At 37.4% G+C, this 21,057-nt stretch overlaps 1 protein-coding gene across 3 annotated transcripts in view; it reads left to right on the plus strand.

Annotated features, from left to right (window-relative positions):
* Positions 1 to 20,856, plus strand: part of RNASEH2B (ribonuclease H2 subunit B) — a 39,553-nt gene extending 18,697 nt beyond the window's left edge. For 2 of the 3 annotated variants that reach the window (XM_069881845.1, XM_069881861.1), the window contains 7 exons: positions 2,704 to 2,824; positions 8,017 to 8,081; positions 9,318 to 9,423; positions 12,414 to 12,492; positions 13,416 to 13,458; positions 18,100 to 18,180; positions 20,104 to 20,856. In XM_069881845.1, coding sequence (XP_069737946.1) covers positions 2,704 to 2,824; positions 8,017 to 8,081; positions 9,318 to 9,423; positions 12,414 to 12,492; positions 13,416 to 13,458; positions 18,100 to 18,180; positions 20,104 to 20,211 — 603 coding nt within the window. In that variant the 3' untranslated portion in view covers positions 20,212 to 20,856. The remainder of the gene's footprint in view (positions 1 to 2,703; positions 2,825 to 8,016; positions 8,082 to 9,317; positions 9,424 to 12,413; positions 12,493 to 13,415; positions 13,459 to 18,099; positions 18,181 to 20,103) is intronic. The other variant, XM_069881854.1, reaches the window with a different exon arrangement.
* Positions 20,857 to 21,057: the final 201 nt, after the last annotated feature.

The raw sequence follows: 21,057 nt of genomic DNA on the forward strand, positions 1-21,057 counted from the left end.
CCTTATGTCGAGCCTGAACCTCCCCTGGCGGAGCTTGAGGCCATTCCCTCTTGTCCTGTCCCCTATCACTTGGGAGGAGAGGCCAGCTCCCTCCTCTCCACAACCTCCCTTCAGGTAGTTGTAGAGAGCAATAAGGTCTCCCCTCAGCCTCCTCTTCTCCAAGCTAAACAACCCCAGCTCTCTCAGTCGCTCCTCATAAGACTTGTTCTCCAGCCCCTTCACCAGCTTTGTCACTCTTCTCTGGACTTGCTCCAGAGCCTCAACATCCTTCTTGTGGTGAGATGTCCACCCTAGAAGTGTATTTGTTGACCTCAAGTTTTTTGGTTAGTAAAATATATTCCAGGATTCAGCTTGCAATCTCAATGAACCTGAAGTCACCCCCTTTTTAAAAGAAACAGAGAATCTCGTTTGTCCTTTTGTGACAGCCTGTCTCAGAACTATTGAATTTAAAATGAGATGCCATCAGAGTAAAACAAACTAGTGCCCTTTCTGAGGCGTGAGTAGATCAGTCTTTTAGGGAAACAGGAGAAAGGGAAAGAATTTGGATGCTGTGAGGGAGGAAGAAGGAATGTTTCTGTGGCAGTTTGAACTTGAAAGGAAATAATTGCTTTTTTGTTCAGAGTATTTGTAGAGGTGCCATATCACAGAAGAGAAGTGGGATGATAAAGTATCCAAAAGCTGGATAATTAATAAATGGTTTCAGTTATTTATCATGGGTGTGACAACACCACACCTCAATTTCTGAAGTGTACCAAAAGGCATAAGCAAAGTTACTAATTTATTGTTTGTAATCTGCCTGTGGGAAAAAAAGGTCATAAAATGAAATGTAAATGCTGATCCTTGATTTTTCTTTCATGTAGGCAGCAATTTCATATTATGCATTCTAAGAGTTTTTGCTCTAAGAGCATTTCCTACTAGGTTACTTTCTATTTTCTGCATTATATTGCAAGTGGAGAATGCAAGAGAACCTTTTTTGTGTGGCAAAGAAATAAAGTCGTGCTAGACAATTGTAATAGCAACTAGTTGTTCTGTAGTTATTTTTTAAATTATTTGTGATATAGGATATGGAAAAGTATTCTGTATTTCTGTGGTCTGTTCTTGCTTCAGGGTTGCCCATTCAAAGTAATTTTACCAGGAATAGTTTAGCTCATTCTCAAGGCACTGTGCTCTGTTTGAATTCAGCATCCCTTTGAAAGCTTTATACCAAACTTAAATTACGGAAACAGTAAATCTCCTCTATGTAATAGAGTATTGAGGTAGCCTGAATAAAGGACTACTGCTGCTGTTTCTGTGTATGAGAAGAGTCCTGTACTTCCCTTTGCTTTCTTGGTACATTGTTTTCTAGGCCATACATGGTGCCAGATAAAGGCATAGAGCTGTTCTGTGTCCTCATTCAGGGCAAATGCATTCCAGCAGTGCCCTGCTTAAGCTAGTGTATTCTTCAGTAACAAGAAGTCTTGAGGATTATACTGCAGATGCCTGATGCGAGACCAGCTTGAATACAGCAGTCACTTCTGGCTTGAACTAAGTTATTCATTAGGTATTTTAGGATCATCCTTTGCACTGTCCTTTAGTTTTGATAGTGTGATGCAGGGTTGCTTAATGTGTCTTCTGAGCTGAGCCATTTCCTATCCAGCAGACTCTTTTGGCTTAGGCTCTCTACCCCTGCAAAATGTAAATGCGACTGTTTTGCTTCAGGCCGCAAGCAGGTTTGCACAGGTAAATTGTCTATAGTAAACAGTTTGTTGCAGCTTTATATCTGTCTCTCATACCCCTCTTTTTGCAATTATTATTGTGCCTTTTCTTTTTCAGGACAAAAAAACTTTAAATATTTTTTTGTTTGGTTTGGATTTTGGTTGTTTATATGGTGATTTAGCAATGGATGGTTACTTTTATTAAGCTTCTGACTGTCTAGTAAGAGGATTGATGAATAAAGTAAGCAGTATACCGAAATGCTTTTTTTCATGCTGACCAGTATAATGACTTCAGCTTTGGCTCCTGAGTCCGCGCACTCTCTAAATTTGGAGAGCTCACTGAGTCTTTGTACTGATGCGCTAGAGGATCTTTCCAAAGGGAGGGTTGCCAGTTGTGCCAAACCGTGCTGAATGATTATGCATTGTTTGGCAATGGCAAAATTTGTTTGATGGTTCTGTCATGTGTTGGTCTATTAAAGTTGTGCCAAAATCACTATGTACATACTGTGGCCAAACTGGAATTGATTTTGCAGAGGTGAAAGGTTAATACTGTGTTCCAGAAGCTGCCCTGCTCCTTTGAGATTTATCTTTATGGAAGGAAAAGCAAAATTTGGATGAAAGTTACGACACTGGGTTTAATCCAACAGGTTTTGGTCTAAAACACTGTTGGCACATACTGACTACTGTGTCTTATGTCATCTTTCAAAAAATCCCACTGTACTTCACATTAGTTTCTCCCTATGTTGTTTTAAAATTAGTCTTTTAAGTGCAGTAATTGAAGAGTTCAGCATTTTGCAGGTATTTACTGGTTTGAAAATTTTATTTATAGTTTGCTTTGTAATGAGTTTCTGAATGTGTCATATGTTACCATTCAAAATATGGTCTTCTTTAAATATTTTATTTTGAAGACACGGCTGTTGAATGCATTTGTATTTCTATATGTGTGTAGCTTGTATATGTGTCTTAACATGCTAATAATATATTTATAATGTCTTTGATGTATTTTCAGCAGCAAGGAAAGTTCCAGCCACTCGATCAAGTTGTGCTAGACTCAGACTACCCTAACTGCTCACTGCTGCTGGGGTGTGCAGATGTTAAACAGTACATACATCATGTAACAGAAGAAAAAGGTGAAATAAAGGGGCACAGGGGGGCAAAAAAAAAATACTGGATTTGTTAGTACCGCTTCATTCCAAGACAAATTTAATTTTTTTTTCTTTACTAAATAAAGATACCTTTACCAAAGTGCTCGATGAAGTTGTACTTTGAAAACAGAAGCTTAGACTTAGAAGTTGTCATTTCTGTATTGTGGATAGTAATGTATAGCTCTAAAATACTTGTGCAGTCTTGTTTGTAGGTGTCATAAAAATGCTAGACTCATCAGAGCTGGCTGCTTGACATTGTATGTTTTGTGAACTTTCTTTGCTTTTTGATGAAAGTTTTACATCTCTCTAAATTCTCTACTGTAGTATCGTCGTGTGTGGAACAAGTAAACTGTTGTCCATTTGGGTTTTTTTCTTCCTTTCTCCCAAAGCATTCAAACAATAAGTAGGAAAAAGCTGGAGAAGAGACAATATGCTGCTGATAAAGGAGAGCACAATTTTTCTAGTTTTGCATAATTTAGCATTGTGGGTTTAAGTTCAGAGACTTATTTTTTTTTAAAAATAGAAATCTTGATTAATGCATAAGTGTATGAGAGAAAACCTAAGTGGAAAAAAATAGCGAAGTATCAAATCTGCACATGGTGTCCTCAACCTTTGCCCAGCATCCCCATTGGCATGGTGGCTTTTATTTTATTTGGGGACAGTATCTGCTTTCTAAGCAAGAGGAAGGAGCATTACATAATCTTCACAGTTTAGCAAACCTGCAAGAGACGCAAGACGTCAGTTTTTATATTCAGTCCTTCAAAGAGCATTTTCCTTATGCTTGCCAACTTCATGCTAGTGAACGGAGATTTACCGACACACAGATGGAGATCTACAGGAGGTGGTACAGGAGTGTGAGAACATGGAGTCTACCACCAACTGCAAAATGACAAAGCTGCCTGACCCATATGCACGTAGAGCTCCTCCAAGGAGTTGAGGTACACAGATTAAAAGCCATCAATGTTAGGAATTTGCTTTCACAAAGCACTCTGCCCTTGTTGTTGATACATATAAGAAGAAATATGATCTAGAGATAATTGGAAATTGACTAAGGACATGTGATGGAAGAATGAAAACCCTAAGAATTAAAACACCAGACTTCTTTATTGCTGCATAGAACATCAAGGGTAGAGTGGGCTCTGAGTTTTTTCTGAAAGATTTAGATGCACAAGTTTAAGTATTTTCTGTATCATATGGTGCATATGCAGTAATGTAGGGCAGTTTCTTCCCCCAGAAGATGAATTTGAACTTCACGGCAGGACATGTTTCCATTGAAACTTATCACTTTAACAACAGAGCAGGAAATCTGGGTAGCCAGACTTTTGTTATGTTCTGCTGGGACTGGGCTAGTTGGAATTATGTGCTGTTGTGATATTCATGAACTTCCAAAAGAACCTTTGGAAAACTTTTAGTTACGTTCAGTATGACTGGGAGCCGGCACCCTTTTTCTTTGAATGAGTTCTTACTCTTGACAAGGCTTCTTTAAGACAGGCACATCTGAACTGCAGAACTGCTTTTGCCTTCCCATGAAGTGATAAATACTTCTAATAAAAACTGTTATTAAGCTTTTAGGTAATTGCTGTGCCCTACAACTTGTCTTACACTAAGGAGCTAGGTGTGAAAGAGGGGGTTCTATACTTCTGTGCACCCATCTGAGAACATGAATAATTGTGCCAGATTGTCTTGGCTGTCAAACTAAGCAGCCTGTATAGGAATGTAGGACAAGATCTGGATTATTTTTGGCACTTCCTTCAAACAGCGGTGCTGCCTTTGGACAGTGTTCACGTTCCCTTCTTAACAAAAAAATAATCCTTTTTTAAAAAAGTATTTGCTCTAAGCAAGGTCTTAAATCTTGGTCTAACCTCTGTATCCATTCTGAGGTTGTATTTGTCATTGTTATCTATCAGAGCATCCTCTGATAGACTGTGTTCTGCTAGACAATAGTGAAGATGATTTACTGCTTGTTTCTTTTGCATTAATGTTCTTAATAATGTTTTATATACACCTTTAAGTCTGTGTCATTTTGCCAGCAAATGATATTAACTCTTAAAGAAGTTATATTCACTTCCAGGTTTTTGTTTTTAAAGGCAGGGTAAAATAGCTTTTGTCATGAAAGCTGTACACACGTGCACACAGCAATTTTATGTGATGTTTTTGGATGCCCCTTTACACGTGCTTGCTGCTTCTTTTCTTGGTCAGGTTTGGATTGGGCAGAAAGTAACAGCAGAGCTCGTTCTTAGCAGTTTTTCCTTTTTTTTGAGAACACCAAGCATATTGTCATGCAAGAAATGCATTGGCACTTCCTTGCCTGTCATGCACTGATCACCTTTCTGTTCAGTCCACTTCTATGTGTTTCATATTCTCATGTCTTTTATTGCCTGTAAAAAATACCAATATTATAACTAAAGTACACTTTTCTAGCTCTGAGACCTGTTGTTCACTTTGTAGCCTTTCTCATTTAAGGAGTAGGGTTATAGGGAAAGAAGTGTTGAGTCTTCGGCAGCTCTGATCTGTTTGGCAGAGCATAACAACATAATTATTTCACTCTTAATTTAATCGTAAGGCATATAACTTCTGTCTAAAAAATTCTGACCCTAGAGTACTCACAGTTTACACTTACTGAATTAGCAGAAAAGTCCACCATCTCTGGCCTCAGTGTTGAAGGGCACTGAAAATTCATTTTGCTGATTAAATTACCAGTAACCTGCTTTAGTAGTTGGGGAAAGGGTGTGTTACAACTTGTTAAATCTGGGTGAGGCAGGTTGTTTGCTAATAAATTCAAACATCGGATAGAAAGTACAACAGAGAAGGTTTAAGAAAGGGTTATGAATTCCAGTTCTAGAGTGTTACTCTTTGTTTCATTTTGCTAGGCAAAAACTGCCTCATGATCTTGTCTGATGTGATTAACATGAAGAGCCAAGAAAACTTACCTGATTAGAATAACTAAGTAATATTGCCAAACTTGTATTCCCAGAAGTTAGGAAAAAAGGGGCCATGTGAGTTTCAGAGTTATGGAAAACACTGAGAAAATGGATGTTAAAATGTGCTTTAGGCAGTTTGCTCAACAATACATCAGGGAAACTTCCAAGTCTACATAGCGATTACCCGATCGCTGAACATATTATTTAATTGTAGAACCACTTATATTCCATCTGTATTTCTCAAACCCAATCTTTCCAGATGTCTCAGGCCAGTTTTATAGGCACCAGACACATTAGGGAACAAAAGGCTTTCCAATATATACTCATATTATCAAACATGGTTGCTAACTCTCACCAATATCAAATGTGCATCACATGTTAAATCCACGTTCCAGTATTGAATCCTTTTGTCAGCAGTTTGTGACTTTCATAACTCACTTTAATTCTTCAGAGGTCTCAAATATTGTCAGTTCCTAGAGTTTAATAGTCAGAACTGTCAAGCACACAAAATATTTTCAAACAAAGTGATCTCTGAAGGGTTCAGTGTAATTATTTTTCACGTTTTAATGAATGTGGCTTCGCAGTTCTACATTTCCTTTCCCTAACTGAGTCACTCTGATTCATGCTGTTGTGGGGGAGTCCGCTTCGGAATCCAGACTAGAATTACTTTTCAGCATGAATTGGGGGATGGTGGCCAGAGGATGTCCCTTCCTCGAACTTTCTTAGATAAGAGAGGAATCCAAGAATTGTACTGACTGTACTTGGACCCAAACCATGTTATCTCTTTGAGAAGTAGGTTCAAGTATCCAGAGAGTCTCCCCCATTTTCTGCACTTTCAGAGCCATTTAGAAGCTTCAAAGTCCTAAAGACTGCAGCCAGCAGCGTCACAGCTAATTACTTTACCTGCAACTCATCATCTTTACGAAGCAAAGTGTATGTTAGAGGATTTCTTTCTTTTTGCTCTGAAGAATTTTTGCATTTTACTCTTCTACAACTGTTTTGGATGATTTAAACTTTATCTTGACAACTGCTTTCCTCGACCTCTCCATACCCCCTACCATGCATACACAAAGATCACATAATAGTTAGCTATTTGTATGCAATTTGAAAGAGCCAAGATAAACCCCAAAGAAGGAAATGCTGAAGGAATCATAAATAATATGTTGTTGTTTGCAAGAGGAGGAAGGAAACTTCATGAATGAGTTTTGGAATATGATACTGGATCAGTAAATGACATGAAACAGATATAGATATTTATAAGAATTATATGCAGGAGATTAAAACTTACTGAAATACCTGATAAAGAAAAAGTCTGAAACACAGTAGGCTCTAAAATCTCTTTATAGTCTTACACATTTCATTCCATATCCAAAATGTAGCTTTCTGTGACTTAACACTGACTTTTTATGCTGAAGTTTCCATGAGCCTTTGCTATATTCTCTTTCTTTTGCCTTAGTATTGTGAACTTACCTGTCTCCAAGTAACTGATCACATGTGCATAGCAAGTGTTCACGGTATCCTAGTGTCTGAAATTCTTCTGTCATTGAGTTAATTTATGTTCCTCAATAAATCATAAATTAATTATGTACTTCCACAAGGAGAGTATCTCACTGTTTTGGATTCTATATTTTCTTTTGACACTGTGTTAAAGTTCATAAAAGGGGGATGGAAATAAAACTTCTACTTTAGTCACCCTGTGAAGAGAGAGCAGAGAACTGATAGGACAACGGTTTATTCAGAGTGGAGCAGCTCTCAGTCCTGATTGCTTACTAGGTGCTAGGATTACATAAGTAAAGATTTGAGATAGAGGTTTGTTGTTTTGTTTCTTGTTTTTCATTGGTTTTGTTTTTAAATAAAAGCAGCCATGGAACCAACATTTTGTGTTGTGAACTGTGTAAAATGACTAGTCTGATGACACAGGGTACTGAAGGTTTGGCATTGGCAAACTATGAGAGCTTGAGAAGAGCGTTAGTGAATTCAAGCAGCCCAAGATTACACATAAATAAATAAAATATGTGCTTTTCTGGATTAGGGCCTAGTTAGAGAATTGTCAGTTTGTTCAGACTTGTGCATTTCAGCTTAGTCTGTTTATTTTTCCACATTTCCAAAATTATTGAAACTTACTGCCCTGATATCAAACGTGTAAGCTGCAAATTAACCTTGATACCGTATCTGCAACTTAAGAGATTTTAAATGTATTGAAAGTGCAATCCAAACCAGTCATGACTTTATTCCCCTTACTTTCTTTTTTCTTAGAGATTGGCAGTCAGAAATTCCACAAATACAGCCAAGAGAAGACATTGAAGTGGTTAAAGAAAAAGGTATTGTATTTCTCTTTTGCTTTAAAAATTCCTTTATGTTTAAAATTAAAATGCTTATTAGCTCGTGCATATCAGCATTTGAGCCGTGTGGTGTGCCTCAGTTCGAAAGCTGTGTCCTCTTCAAGAAGGATAGATGCCACAGTATTGTTGTTGCATTTGGGAATGTGATGAGATATTAGAGAAATGGCAAGTTTGTTAACGTTTCTCTTTCTAACGCGGTTGGCATGAAAGGGTTCATGGAGTATGGGGAGGCAGGAGAAGCAGCTGAAGTTCAGCTCATCACTGTGTTCTGCAGGCTTTGCGTAAGGTGAGGGGCTTGTTTTTAGGTTTATTCACTTCACAGATGGGCTGGAGGAGAGCTTTGACTTTTGCAACTTTTAAATTCTTCCATGCTTTAAAGCGAGACAGAAATGCCTTGATCTCATGCTACAAATGGGTTTCCTGGTCAAGTTTTGGCAGAGTCTTTCAAAAGGGTCCTGGTATGGTTGCTGCTGTCCTGATTCAAATGTGCTGTTGAAGAGGTCCGTACAGCATGCAGAAAATAAATTAGTGTTACAGCTAAGCTTGATATGATCTGTGTTTTGCTGTGAAGAAGGCAATTTTCATTTTACTCACACACTTGTGCCCCTACTATGATGCCACTTTGCGGAAAAAGATTGTATACATTATGAGATACAAGGAAGTTTTCTCATTTAAGTTAATGAAAGGATGCACAAAATTTGGTCTGCTTTCTGCAATGGTGAGGCATAGGAATATCTATTTTGCGATGAGTACCTGAACATTTGTATTTGAACAGGTACCTGTTTGTGTTGTTGAAAATACCTTCCTCTGCCAGTTATCTGTAAATCCAGCGTAGCCATGCCCTGTGTAAAGTCCTTAATCTCTGATTTTCATCAGCATTGCTTTTGCAGTCTAGCTGAGCTCAGGCATTCTCTATTCTCTGGGCAGGTGTATTTCTCACCTGTATAATCACGGCAGTTGCATCTGAGTAGCTCAGTTCATCTTGGGGTGTTACAAGACTGGTGCTGTGTTGTCAAGGCAACACGTTCAAAGACATACTAGTTTTTTGGCTTTTTGAGCTCATATGCTAGTCATTACAAATGTATATTAAATTTCACCACAGTCCATAACTTGAGTGTTTTATATGCTTGAAACAAAATTACAAGAGCTTTGTCACTGCATTAACATGTGCATAACAACACTGATACAGACATTTCATTCTGTGGTTTCCTATAGGTCATGCAAACAGTGAAAGCACTTAAAAGCAACAATATATCTGTAGGTGAAAGGGTACATGCACCTACATTTATCAGTAATAAACTGATCACAGATACTGATGAAGGTAAGAAAACTAAACATTGTAATGAATTCCATTTTTGTAAAATCGCATTTGTGGAGTTAAAAAACACATGATTAGAATCTAAAATGCATTGGAATTGGCCTTCGCAGTAAATTTATTCCTTATACAGAAAATTCTATATATGTTGTGACTGTGTGCCTTGACTTTTCTGAGTTCTTTGGTATCTTCATCAGATGACATTGTAATTAACAGTAGGTCTCAGCTGGGATTCTTTTAGCTTCTCCTTAGTTCAAGAATACATTTTTCTCAGTGAAATATATGCTGAAATGCTTTGCTGAACTGAGACTGGAACAAGAACACATGTTCATAATATATATTAGTATCCACTCAGTGTATCTGTATCAGAACAGACTTCTTTTTAGTTATTATTTTATTAGCGTGCAAGTGCTTTTTATAGAATTCTCCAAAAAGTGAAGGGATCTTAGGAAGTCGTAGTAACAGAGTAAAAGCTCCGTGGTCCAAACATTTCTTTATGTGACAAATGTATAGAGCACACAAGCACATGTTTATTAAGGGAAAAAACTTTAAAAATATGGGTATTAAATTACCCTGAAATTGACAGTCCTGGTACCAGAAAGTCTGGAGTAATTCTATTTGCTTCTGGTCACCTTTTCCCTAGGGAGGGTGATGTCATGAATGTTACTAGGGTATAAAGTTGTGTAAAGAAACCTGAAAATGAACTCGGAATAAATTCATAGAATGTTAATGAAAATTAAGAAAAGTTTAGAACAAGATGAACATAAGGAAATTCTTCCTTATTACAAAGACATTCGGAAGTCTGCATGCTGTTGAAAAATAAGGAGAAACAAAGCAACTTGCTGATGAAGTGGAAAATGAGTTACCAAGTAATGATATCAAAGGAAACAACATAAATGAGATTTAAGAGGCAACTAGACAGTTTTATAGAACAGAGATTGTAATATATGGTTTTTAAAAATAGGCAAAGCTGCAAAACTTGTAATTGACTTTAACTTTACAGTAGCTTTTCATCCTTTTCCCCACCTCCATTTTTTTAAAGAAAGGTAAAACGATCCTGAGAGCAATCATCTTGACTATGCTTAAATGCTTTATCTCTGAAATTTGTAATTAAATAGCTCATCTACAGTGTTTTTTCCACCTTTTTCCTTACTTATATTAATGAGGATAAATAGTCTTTTAAAAGGTGTTTTTTAAATTTAAAAGAGCAACATTGAAACAGGAAATACTGGGGGTTAAAAGCAGGTAAGTTTTGGAGGCAGCCCCACTGTATGTATCAAGGTTAACAACAAGAAGTCGAGTGGACCTTACTCAACACTTATTTTTAATAAGACTAATTTTCTTGTCTCATCCTTTCGCTGCCGTGACAGTGCAATTTACTTCTGTAAAGAATTGCTTTCATAGAGGTATCGTGACATTTCAGTACCTTATAAATAGATGGATATGTGTACTTAGCATCTACAGATGTTGTAGGGCAAAAATCTAGGAGGATATAATGAGTGCAAATGGAGAAGCGGGGGAGGTTTAACATGTGAGACCTGAATATTTCATTTGGAACATAAAAAAGGGACGTGCACAAGTATTCCTGATGTTTGACAGGAGGTTAGTAGCACAGCAAGGCTAGGGTGAGAACACAGACTGCCTAGAAGGCAAACAGTGGTATTTTAAAGTTGGTAAAGAAGTCAATGAACATTGCTTCAAGGCAGAAATGCAAAGAGAATGCGTTTTGTATTTAGTGCAAAGTAATAGCTGTTGACTCCAACTCACCATTCAGTGTCATAATGCAAAGACTGAAATGCTGGGAATATTTTTCATAAGCGGTGAATCGGACATATTTAATTGTTCTTGTTCCCTTCTGACCATAAAGATGGTTTAGGGAGTGACAAATCCTTGATGAATCTAGGCAGTGAAGGAGGGAGGAGTACAGACAGGCGATATACTAAGAATTTAATGTCAGTATAGTTCAAATGCATATGGTGGTGTCAATTTGTTAGTGCTGCAGTGGGCTTTTTAGATTACTTATTAAAAAAAAAAAAAGAAGAAACTGTCTCTGGCACTGAAGAAATAGATTTTTACCACCTTGAGGCTGGTTTACCATGTGCTTCTGAACTCTCATAAGTGTGTAGGCATATGAATAGATTTAGCTGACCTGTTGTAGATAGAATTCAGAGGTGAGATTTTAGCTTAATGTCTGTCTGGCAAATATTTCCTGGGCATGGGTGCAGTTTCTCCCTAGCAGCCCCAACAACTGCAAGCTTGAAAGATCCAGCCCCTGACCAGTAAGTGCTTGTGTAGAATGTGGCCAAAACAGACCCGTTTTAGGACTTCATGTTATAAAATCATCACTTTTGTTTTAACCCAGTCTCACAGAAAAACCATTTCTAGCAGGAGTGCCCTGTACAGAAAACAGCTTCTAGTCGTTCATATTTCCACAGATAACTATCCCATCTTGCCAGTGATGTTTAGATAGGCCTTGGCATTTTCCATAAAGTACTGAAATTAAGTACAAGACTTTGAAATAGATTCATTGTCTCATCTAATTGTTTTCAGTTGAAGCCAGAAAATGTACTTTAGTACTGAAGACCTTGCCAAATAATTGTAAGATCCAGATGCTTAAAAATTAATGATTGCGTGTTCCGTTGAGTCAGCTTTTTAGTTTTGCAGGTTTTAAAAATTTAATTTCTTTGGAAAAATATATGATACCTAGTTTTCTCAGAAAGTGGACAGCTTTTCTAAAGTACATAGAGTAGGTATCAATAACATGTGCTGACAAAGTGAGTGTAGTGAGTCTTTACTTTTTAAATAAGCGTGCAAGTGTCATGTAACATAAACTACTCAACACAGAGAACCATCACAGTGTATCCATGAGAAGTCTTTTACTATTAATTGAACTTTATGATTTATGGTAGTGCATGGAATATGGCTAAGGTAATGTGACTATATGATGTGAATGTTCTTTTTTCTTCTCTTTCCCCCTCCCATCTCTGTTCCTGAAGACTACATGCGGTATGCCCATGGGTTAGTATCAGACTATATTCCCGAAGATCTGAGCAAAGAGTTGTTAAAATATTTAGGGTAAGTATTGTTCCAGCTAGCTGGTATTTTTATATGGCATACATTAATATTGTTTTGGCCATTTCTGTTGAATACTGATATTTGTTCATTAAGGTTGCAGTGAATGACACAATGAAGACTATATTTGCCACGCTTGAATGTGATTTTTTTCAAATGTAGATTATGCCTTTCTGTTGTTCCTGTGATATAAGGACTATAGGACAGAGGAGAGATGTAATATGTAAATCTGATATGTCTGTTATCATGGTTACATCATAAAACATTGAGCAATGTATCCCATTTTAAAGCAAGGCATGGAAGAAAATGCAAAGAGTTAAAACAGAATTGTTAAGCATGAGCAGCAGAGTCAGGAATAGAATTCTCGATCCCAGCCCTCTTTCCTTTTCCCTATTCACTTGGTGCTGCTGGGGTTTTATTTCACGTATCGAACCTGTGCTTGTTATTTTATATTTAAATCGGGAAGATGAGCCAGTATCGTCATCCTGGTGTTCCCTTCCAGCAGCAGACTTGGCTTGAAGCATTTCTGAGACCCTGCACATGCCCCTCAGTCCAATTCTGCTCAAAGGTTCTAGTGGCCTGTTGAATAATTTGCAATTTGCCATTTGAAGTCCCATAGCTTAACAGCTTCACTAAAGAGATATTATGTACTTTATGATACCTTACTAATAGCCAAAGTTTTTAAAAGTAAAGTGTAGTTCTCTTGTTTAGGTTGCCAGATCTAAGAACTTTTAGCTCATGTTTCTGTATGGTATCTGGCTCTGTTTTAGTTATCTCAGTCAGGAATAGAGTCCATGAGCTGTTTTTTTTCACAAATGCATGCCATGTGTGATAACCAAAGCAGTCTTTGTGGGGAAGGAATTATAAGTTGTAGGCTGTGCAATCCAGCTGTCTTAATTCATAACTTAAAATCTTTTGTCCTACAGGCTCCCAGAACTTAAAAGTCCAGCACAAGAGCCACCGCTGAAGGTAGGAGAACAGTAAGATATTGACAGATACATTGTGTTGTAACTTGATTTCTCTGAATTACTGAAATTAGACTAGGCCAAGCACTGGGTACAATTCAGTAAGTTGGCCTTGTGAAAAGCCATTCTGAAATAATGCAAGATATTTACCAGACACTTTGTATTTTTAATAAGGAGTAGTTCAGTTGATATTCCTGTTTAAAAAAGTGGAGGGAAAGAGACGTATTGTATGGCTTTGTTCAGCAGTCTTCTCCTTTGTGCCTTGCTTATTTAGTTTTATTGAGGTTGATGGTACAATATGACCTCATAGCTTTTCTTTCATATGTAATTTATGAGGACCCTGAAAGGGACCTCCTGGGTCATGGATTCCCAGACAACCATGTTGGATAATCTCTCATACGCTGACCATTCTTCACTGTAAGTCTCATTAGGATTTTTTTATTTCCATTACTTCTCTTGGAAGACTGTTCTATAACCTCATTCCTCTGATACTCAGAAACCTTCCTGTAAATTCCACCTTGAATTTATTCATGGCCAATTTATTCCCCTGTGCTTTTCTGCTAACATAGTAATTGTGGGGGTTTTTTTTTCATCTAAATGGCTCTTTTACCTCCCTAACATTAGTTTTCTCAATGTGTAAAGGGAAGACATATATCCTTTCTGTTTTCATGTTGTGAAACCAAATTTGGTTGTGTACGATGGGTTCTCCATTCCCTCAGCATTGCAGGAACATTTCTTTACACCTATTCCAGGATGAATTCAATTGTTTCAAAAGAGGTGACCAGAATCATGTATGGCTAGACATGACAAAACCTTTACCAGTACAATATGATGGCATTCTTCCCTTCTTGTCTTAACTGGAAGTGCTTTATCTCATTACATCTTAGAATCTTATTTACCTCTATTGCTGTGTGATAAAACAGATAATTCACAGTCACACTGTGAATGAGGGAGACACACAGGTGGGTTTGGTTTTTTCTCCACTGCAATTTTAGTTGAGCAGAATTCAGATTTATGATAAACTGACACAGTTAGCTGCTGTGTGCCTGACCTTGTACTGTAATGTTCACAGTGTTAAAAGATTCTCTGGATTTTTCTTTACAATGTTAAAGCTGTTTAGGTATTCATACTCGGTGATGTACATTCAACAAATGTTAGCCTGCTGTTATCTTTATTTAACAGCTAATGAACATTTTGAATAGATATTGTTTGTAGCACTCCAGTAGTGGTCTCCATCCAATTCAGTGATCCAATCCCTTTCTGTTACTTGTCTTTGTTTCTGTTTTACCCAGCTTCTTTCCTACCTTAAAATTTGTACACAGTCTTTGTTTTCTATACTTCAGGTTGCTCAAGTGGCACTGTAAGTCTTTTAACAATCCTTCACATTTTTTGTCACTAGAAAATGTGTTAGCTTTGAGAAAGATAAGTCAGTAGACTTTACCTATGTTTAGTTTTCATTTACTCTGTATCTTTAATTACTCTTCCTTCTTTCACTTTTTCTCCTCTCTCCATTCTACTAAGACCTACTATCACTTTCTCCCCCTCCTTACATATAGATGGGCCATTTTGCAGCAGTGTGGTCCCCACCTGATATAACGGTTGCCAGTGTACGTGTCTGTACTTGTGATTTCTGAGGCAGTTTCTCAACAGTGTCAGCATAAGGATTTTTACTTCTGTCTTGAACAGAGTGATTTCTATTGTCTTTTCTGCCCCTCTGTTTAATTTCTTCATCTTTATTGAAAACAATTTACTGAGGCAAAGGATTTATTCCATTTTGGGTCTACATATAGATTAGCTTTAATATCTCTTCAATCCTTACAGTATAGCAGCTTCACTTTTTCTTTTTTGGTTCCCATTTTGCCTTTCTGGCTAAACAACCTTCTACTATTAGTTTTAATTTCCTTTCCAAGGTCTAACTCAGCTTGACTTTTGGCAGTTCTTACTTTATCCCAGTATTACCTGACCCCTAAAACAAATCTTTTCTTTTTTTGGCAGTCCTTTTTTCCCCTATTCGTTGTAGAATTCTGCTTACTCCTAGTATCTTTTTTTTTCTTTTTGGTGGTGGGGTAGGGAAATATATATGCATCTGTGTGAGCAAGGGGGATCATTCCTATAGTTTATTCTGAGAAGTTCTTTCCTTCGAGATTTTTCACCTTGTTTGAAGTAAAAGATCCAAAACCACTTCTTCCACCTTTTCCTTTTGTATTGCAAGTGCCCTTTTTACACATCAAGTCCCTTTGCTTTGGCTTAGAGAAGTAAGGCATATGGTTTGCAAAGTTGGCTACTCTGTAGTCAAGAACCCCACTTTTGATTATTCTTTCCATTTAATTTAAACTGAGGCACCCTGTGTCTACTGAAACTGGGCTACTTACTACACCAGCCTTAACTGCAGTGTCCCTGCTACTTACTGAAACAAAGTCTTCAATAACCTCATTTCTGGCTGGTTCAGTATGTCAGCTGGCACATGCAGGAATAATTGGACCCTGCTGTTATTAATAGCATTTGTTCTCCAATGTATATCCGTGGATATAAGTTATTTCCATGTGGTTGGACAGTTGTTCTGGCTGCACAGTTACTCGTCCCTTTGATTCACTGAAGAATTATCTTTATGTGTTGTAAGAAATATTAAACACAGATCAGGAGCCAACTGATATTCATTATCCATATAAGCATGTTACAACAACTATATTAACCTACATGTGATGTACATTACATATTATGTATGAATAGCTTTTATACCATTGGAATAGTTCTGAGAATCTATTTTTAAAAGTAGTTTTATTTCAGCGGTTTGGCTGCAGAGGAAATGAGGCTTAGAACTGTTCAGTTGTTGGGCAGTGAAATCTTGCTGAGGATCTGATTAATTTTCAGAGCACTGACCAGGGTGTGTGTGATGCTTCTGTGTTTAAGTCTTTGCAACTTTGGAGATTAAAACACTCCTTTATTTCAAAATCTCAGGGGAGCAAGGCAAGTTTGTATACTGGAATCTGTAGTCTCCTGATCTTTTTTGTTCACTTGCATTGACATTTCTCATCATGAAAGCAAGGTGTATAGACAGGCATAGTGTAGAATTATTGCAAATAAAGAAGCGTCTAGCATGTATTTCTTGTTATGGTAAAGTAATTGCACGTTTAGAAATTATGTTAAAATAATGTCTGAAGGGTGGAGAGATTAGAAGCTTCAATGGTTAACAGAAAAGTTACGACAGATTCTCTCTTCTGTTGTACAAGAGAAAACTGGGTATAGTCTGGACTCTGTGATTTAATGATTAAATCAAAATTGCATGTTCTCTGCATTAATTGTAAGCCATTGATCTTGTGTTGTAATCATCATACTGTCCAGTTCGTCAACACAGGGAGTCTGGGCACTGGCAGATGATGACAAACATCTACAAAGAGTGTGTAGACTTTGCTACAACTAAACACCAAATGTTTTGCTGAAATGCAGATACTTTGTTGTAAGTTTTAAAAACTTGTTTATCAGATTCCAAGAAGAGGAGAATAATAATTATTCATTAGATTGTCATTTGAAAATGTAATCACAGCACAGTAAACAGCCTCCTAGAGAGTCTGATCCAGATCCCATTGAAATCAAAAGAAAAGGCTGCAGTTGGATCTGGTTCTAAGAGCTGAGAAATTTAAGCTGCAGACCTGGCTTCTGTGCCAGAGAAAGAGGCGGGGGGCAGAGAGAGAGAGATCACAAGCACCATAAACAAAATGAATAAAACAGGATTTAAAAATGTATGGTACCATCCAAGTTGCTTGCAAAATCACTCTCTTTGGCACAAAAACTAGGAAGGTCACAGTTTAGATTTCACAGGATATTAAGGACAGGGTAGTAATATCAGATATATAATAATAGTAAAAATACAGTCTTGTAAAATACCATATACTATTTTTCCCCTTTTGGAAACATACCAAGAAGTTTTCACCTTTAAACTAAACACGCTCACAGTTTATGGAAAGAAACATTCATTCCTACAGCCTGATCATGTGAAGTGCCTAGAACTGTTCATTTCCATTATTTCCAAAGTTAGAAGGCACCCTGCACATGCAGAGTCAAGCTTCTTTATGTACTGTTGGACACAGTGTTGACGCAGTCAGCAGAACTATGTCAGTGTTTCACTGTTGCCAAACTGTAGAAACTAATTACTTTTAGAGGTTGTGCACAAACAGATAATAGACTAGGTGATGATCCACTTGTGTTGGCAGATAGCAGTAACACTAGAGTTGCTGCACAGTTCCGTGAGACCATGGGGACCAGAGTTGAGGTTCCTTGGCTGTTAGGCATTAACTTCCAACAGCTGCTCTGTAAAGATTCTCTGGAGTCACAACGAAGTCGCAATCATGGAAGTTAAAAGCAGGATTCAAGTGATTTCTAGAAGTCATTCTTCAGAAGGTTAGGAAGAAGAAAATGCTTCCTGTGACACTGAATGATCTCTTCTGAATACAGTAGAGATGGTATATATTCACATGTGAAGAAGACAGTGACAAAGAGAAATCTTCCACTGTTACTGCAGATTCTTCAGTTGATTGCCAGTCCTATTTTGGTGCTATAGTTACATTATAAAGCCAAAGCTTTAAACTTCCAAGTGTGTACATCATAAAGTGCTTGACAGAGCAACTTCCTCATTCTGTCATTTCAGAAAAGGAAATTATCAGATATCCCAGTGGAAGCAGAAGAGGACTATACTAAGTTTAACAGCAACGATCTGAAACCCAAAAAGGTAAGCAAGCCTTGCACTCATGTATGTTTTGCTAAAACATAAAAATCCAATATTAGCACAGAACACCTATTTTTTCCCCTCTGAAATACATTAAAAAATGGCGTGTGTCTGTAGTTACAGTTCCTTGAACTTCTCGTTCAGGTTTAATTTGACTTTGGTAGCCTTAATGTCCCATTCTGAATTCTTCTATACTATTACTGTTTGACTCTTGTTTCATCAGTGAACATTCCAGTGAACCTCGCAGAGTTTGACACACGAGGGTGCTCAGTTAATAGTTGAAAAGCTCTTTGAGATCTTTAGATTAGAAATTCTATGACTTAGTGAAAGCAACTCTTAAATTTCAGTTACTTGATAAAGAAACCAAGATGGCAGCATGCACTAAAATTCTGGTGGATGCTAAGACAGGCTTTATTTTTACCTAGAAATATTGCTTGTGCACGTACTTATGTCAGCTTAATGAAGTTAAATCAACACAGAGCATGCTGATTGCCAGCTCCAACGTTAAGTTTAGAGGCCAGTTCAAATCTGCGTCCAGTGGTGCTTGCCACTTTACTATTCCTAGGAGAGCAAAAGACATGTGAAAATAAATATATTATGTCTATGTGTGCCAAAGTTTTGAGGCTTGCACTGGCTTATTTCTCTGAACTTTGAAGGAAAGTGAATCCTTCTCCAGTCCATCGGGAACAAAAAAGCCCCTCTGTGCTGGTCTTGTGACCTTCAGACTATTGCTGACTACTCTTTATCCCTTTGCAAAGAGAGGCAGCTGGTGACAGATGCATTCATTCCCCTCTCCAAAACCCCCAGAATTTTTTGTATTCAGGGCACATGCAGGTTTTGAAGTAAGAAGACGATTGCCTCCTGAGTGAACCTGATAGTTTAAAATATGCATGTTTCCTCCCTTTCCCCATTATGTACCTATAGCTTTTGAACTGAGCATAAAGATAGAAATAGATTGAGGAGAGTTAATTAATTTTAACACTAAATATGATTTACTTCTGAAATAACGAAGCACATTGATGAGAGAATCTGGGAAAGAAAAGATAGCTCTTGGACTCTGTACAGCATACTGCTCATTTTAAAATACTTTGGCAGTGTTTTTGTTTGTACAGTAACACAGACGATCATACTGCTGTTGCATATCTCCATCCTATCCATAGCTTTCTAGCTGATCCCAAGTATTGTAATTGTGAAGTCCTGCAGACTGAGGAGTATCATAAAGAAGGGTCAATGCAAAGTTTTCTTAATAGGGAAAGCAGCTAGAGAATTAAAACATAACTGTTTAAAATGTAAGAAAGTGAAGAGGTCAGCTCTATAAAACGTGGCTCATAAAATGTGTTTTAGGTGTAAAAGTCTGGGAAGTTGTCCCAGTGGCCTCGAAGTGCTTTGCAAATGTTAGTTACGTTCTTCATTCTTAGTTCTTCCCTTACTTTATTTCTCTGTGCATAGAGGATTTGATAATACATCAGTGTGAATTATTCATCATCTGTAATGCAAGGCCTGTAATTCAGCCTGCTGACAGCATAATCATGAGATTGAGTTGGAGGGTACAGTATGCATCTGTTATATTGCATGCATTATTCCTCTTAATGTACACTCAGGGATTATCCCAAAGTAAACATTTGAGTTGGGATATCTCATTCTGCAGAAAAGAAAGATGGTTCACCTCCTTGTCCTTGTAATTGATTCTCTCTCTTTGTCTGAGGTTAAGTAATTTGTGACAAGTATTCTTCTCTTTGAATAATTTCAAATTTGTTTAGTAAGGTTTTTCTCTTACAATTTAAATGCTGCATAACATTATCTTTACTGTTGTATACTAAAAAAAAGCAACTTAACTTCTTGCTTGACTTCTGCATGTAGGAGTTTGTAGCATATACTCCTATGGAGAGGCTGCTTAACTTTTTCTGTTTATCATTTCACTAACAGGCAAACAGCAAGATGTCTGCAGCACAGAAGGCTCTGGCCAAAGTTGATAAGACTGGAATGAAATCCATTTCTACTTTCTTCAGCTCCAAACCTACAGCAAAAAAATAAAGACTTGTTCTTGAAAGAGTTTTATACAGTGGTTATTTTTGCATTCAGCTAAAGATGTCTTCTGGGGTTTTTTGGTAGTATATTATATGCAGGCATGTCTTTGTACGTAGTGGAGTGTGATGAAGAGATCTCTCAGCTGGCATGGACCAGCTTTTATGCATCAATGGGGCAAGGCAGTACCATGCAGATAGTCTAGCCTGGATCAGGAAGAGAACCTAGCTGCATTACCATGGTCCTTTGAGCTGAGAAGCTAGGTTTAGCACAGTACCATAATGTACCCCTCCCTGCTCTAGAGTGAGCTCAGCTGAGGCCACCACAGAGTTTTCTCCATTGTGCTCCATTTTGGGCTGGAAGCATGCCCTCTTTTGATGAATTTTTAAGGAGAGGGTTTTTTATTCATAAGGATCATTATTTTTTTGAGACTTTTTGGAGATTATAGCTAGTATAACACCAGAGTTGGATGGCATCATTAGATTTTTGTGTTGTCCCAAATCTTACTGCTGATGTAAGCATTGCCATTGGTGGAAATTTATCAAGGCAAAGATAATGTCTATAAGGGGATTTCAGTTGGTTTGCATATACTAGAAACAAATTGCAATAAATGTCATTGTGCATATGATGCAATAAAGTACTTTGTGTAATAAATATGTGCTTGTTGTATTTGCTGTTTCAAGAGTCAGATTAGTCTGCAGGACATTTCTTGAAGTGTTTCGGTGTCTTCCTGTGTATAAATTTTAATCCTTAAAGAATTGCAACATCACTTGGGGTTACATGATAAATCTCTTAACACATAGTATTATAGGGGTATTTTTATGTTCAGTTCCAAGGTCAGTAGGTCCTTACAAA

Source organism: Phaenicophaeus curvirostris, chromosome 1 (assembly GCF_032191515.1).
Source record: "Phaenicophaeus curvirostris isolate KB17595 chromosome 1, BPBGC_Pcur_1.0, whole genome shotgun sequence".
NCBI lineage: Eukaryota > Metazoa > Chordata > Aves > Cuculiformes > Cuculidae > Phaenicophaeus > Phaenicophaeus curvirostris.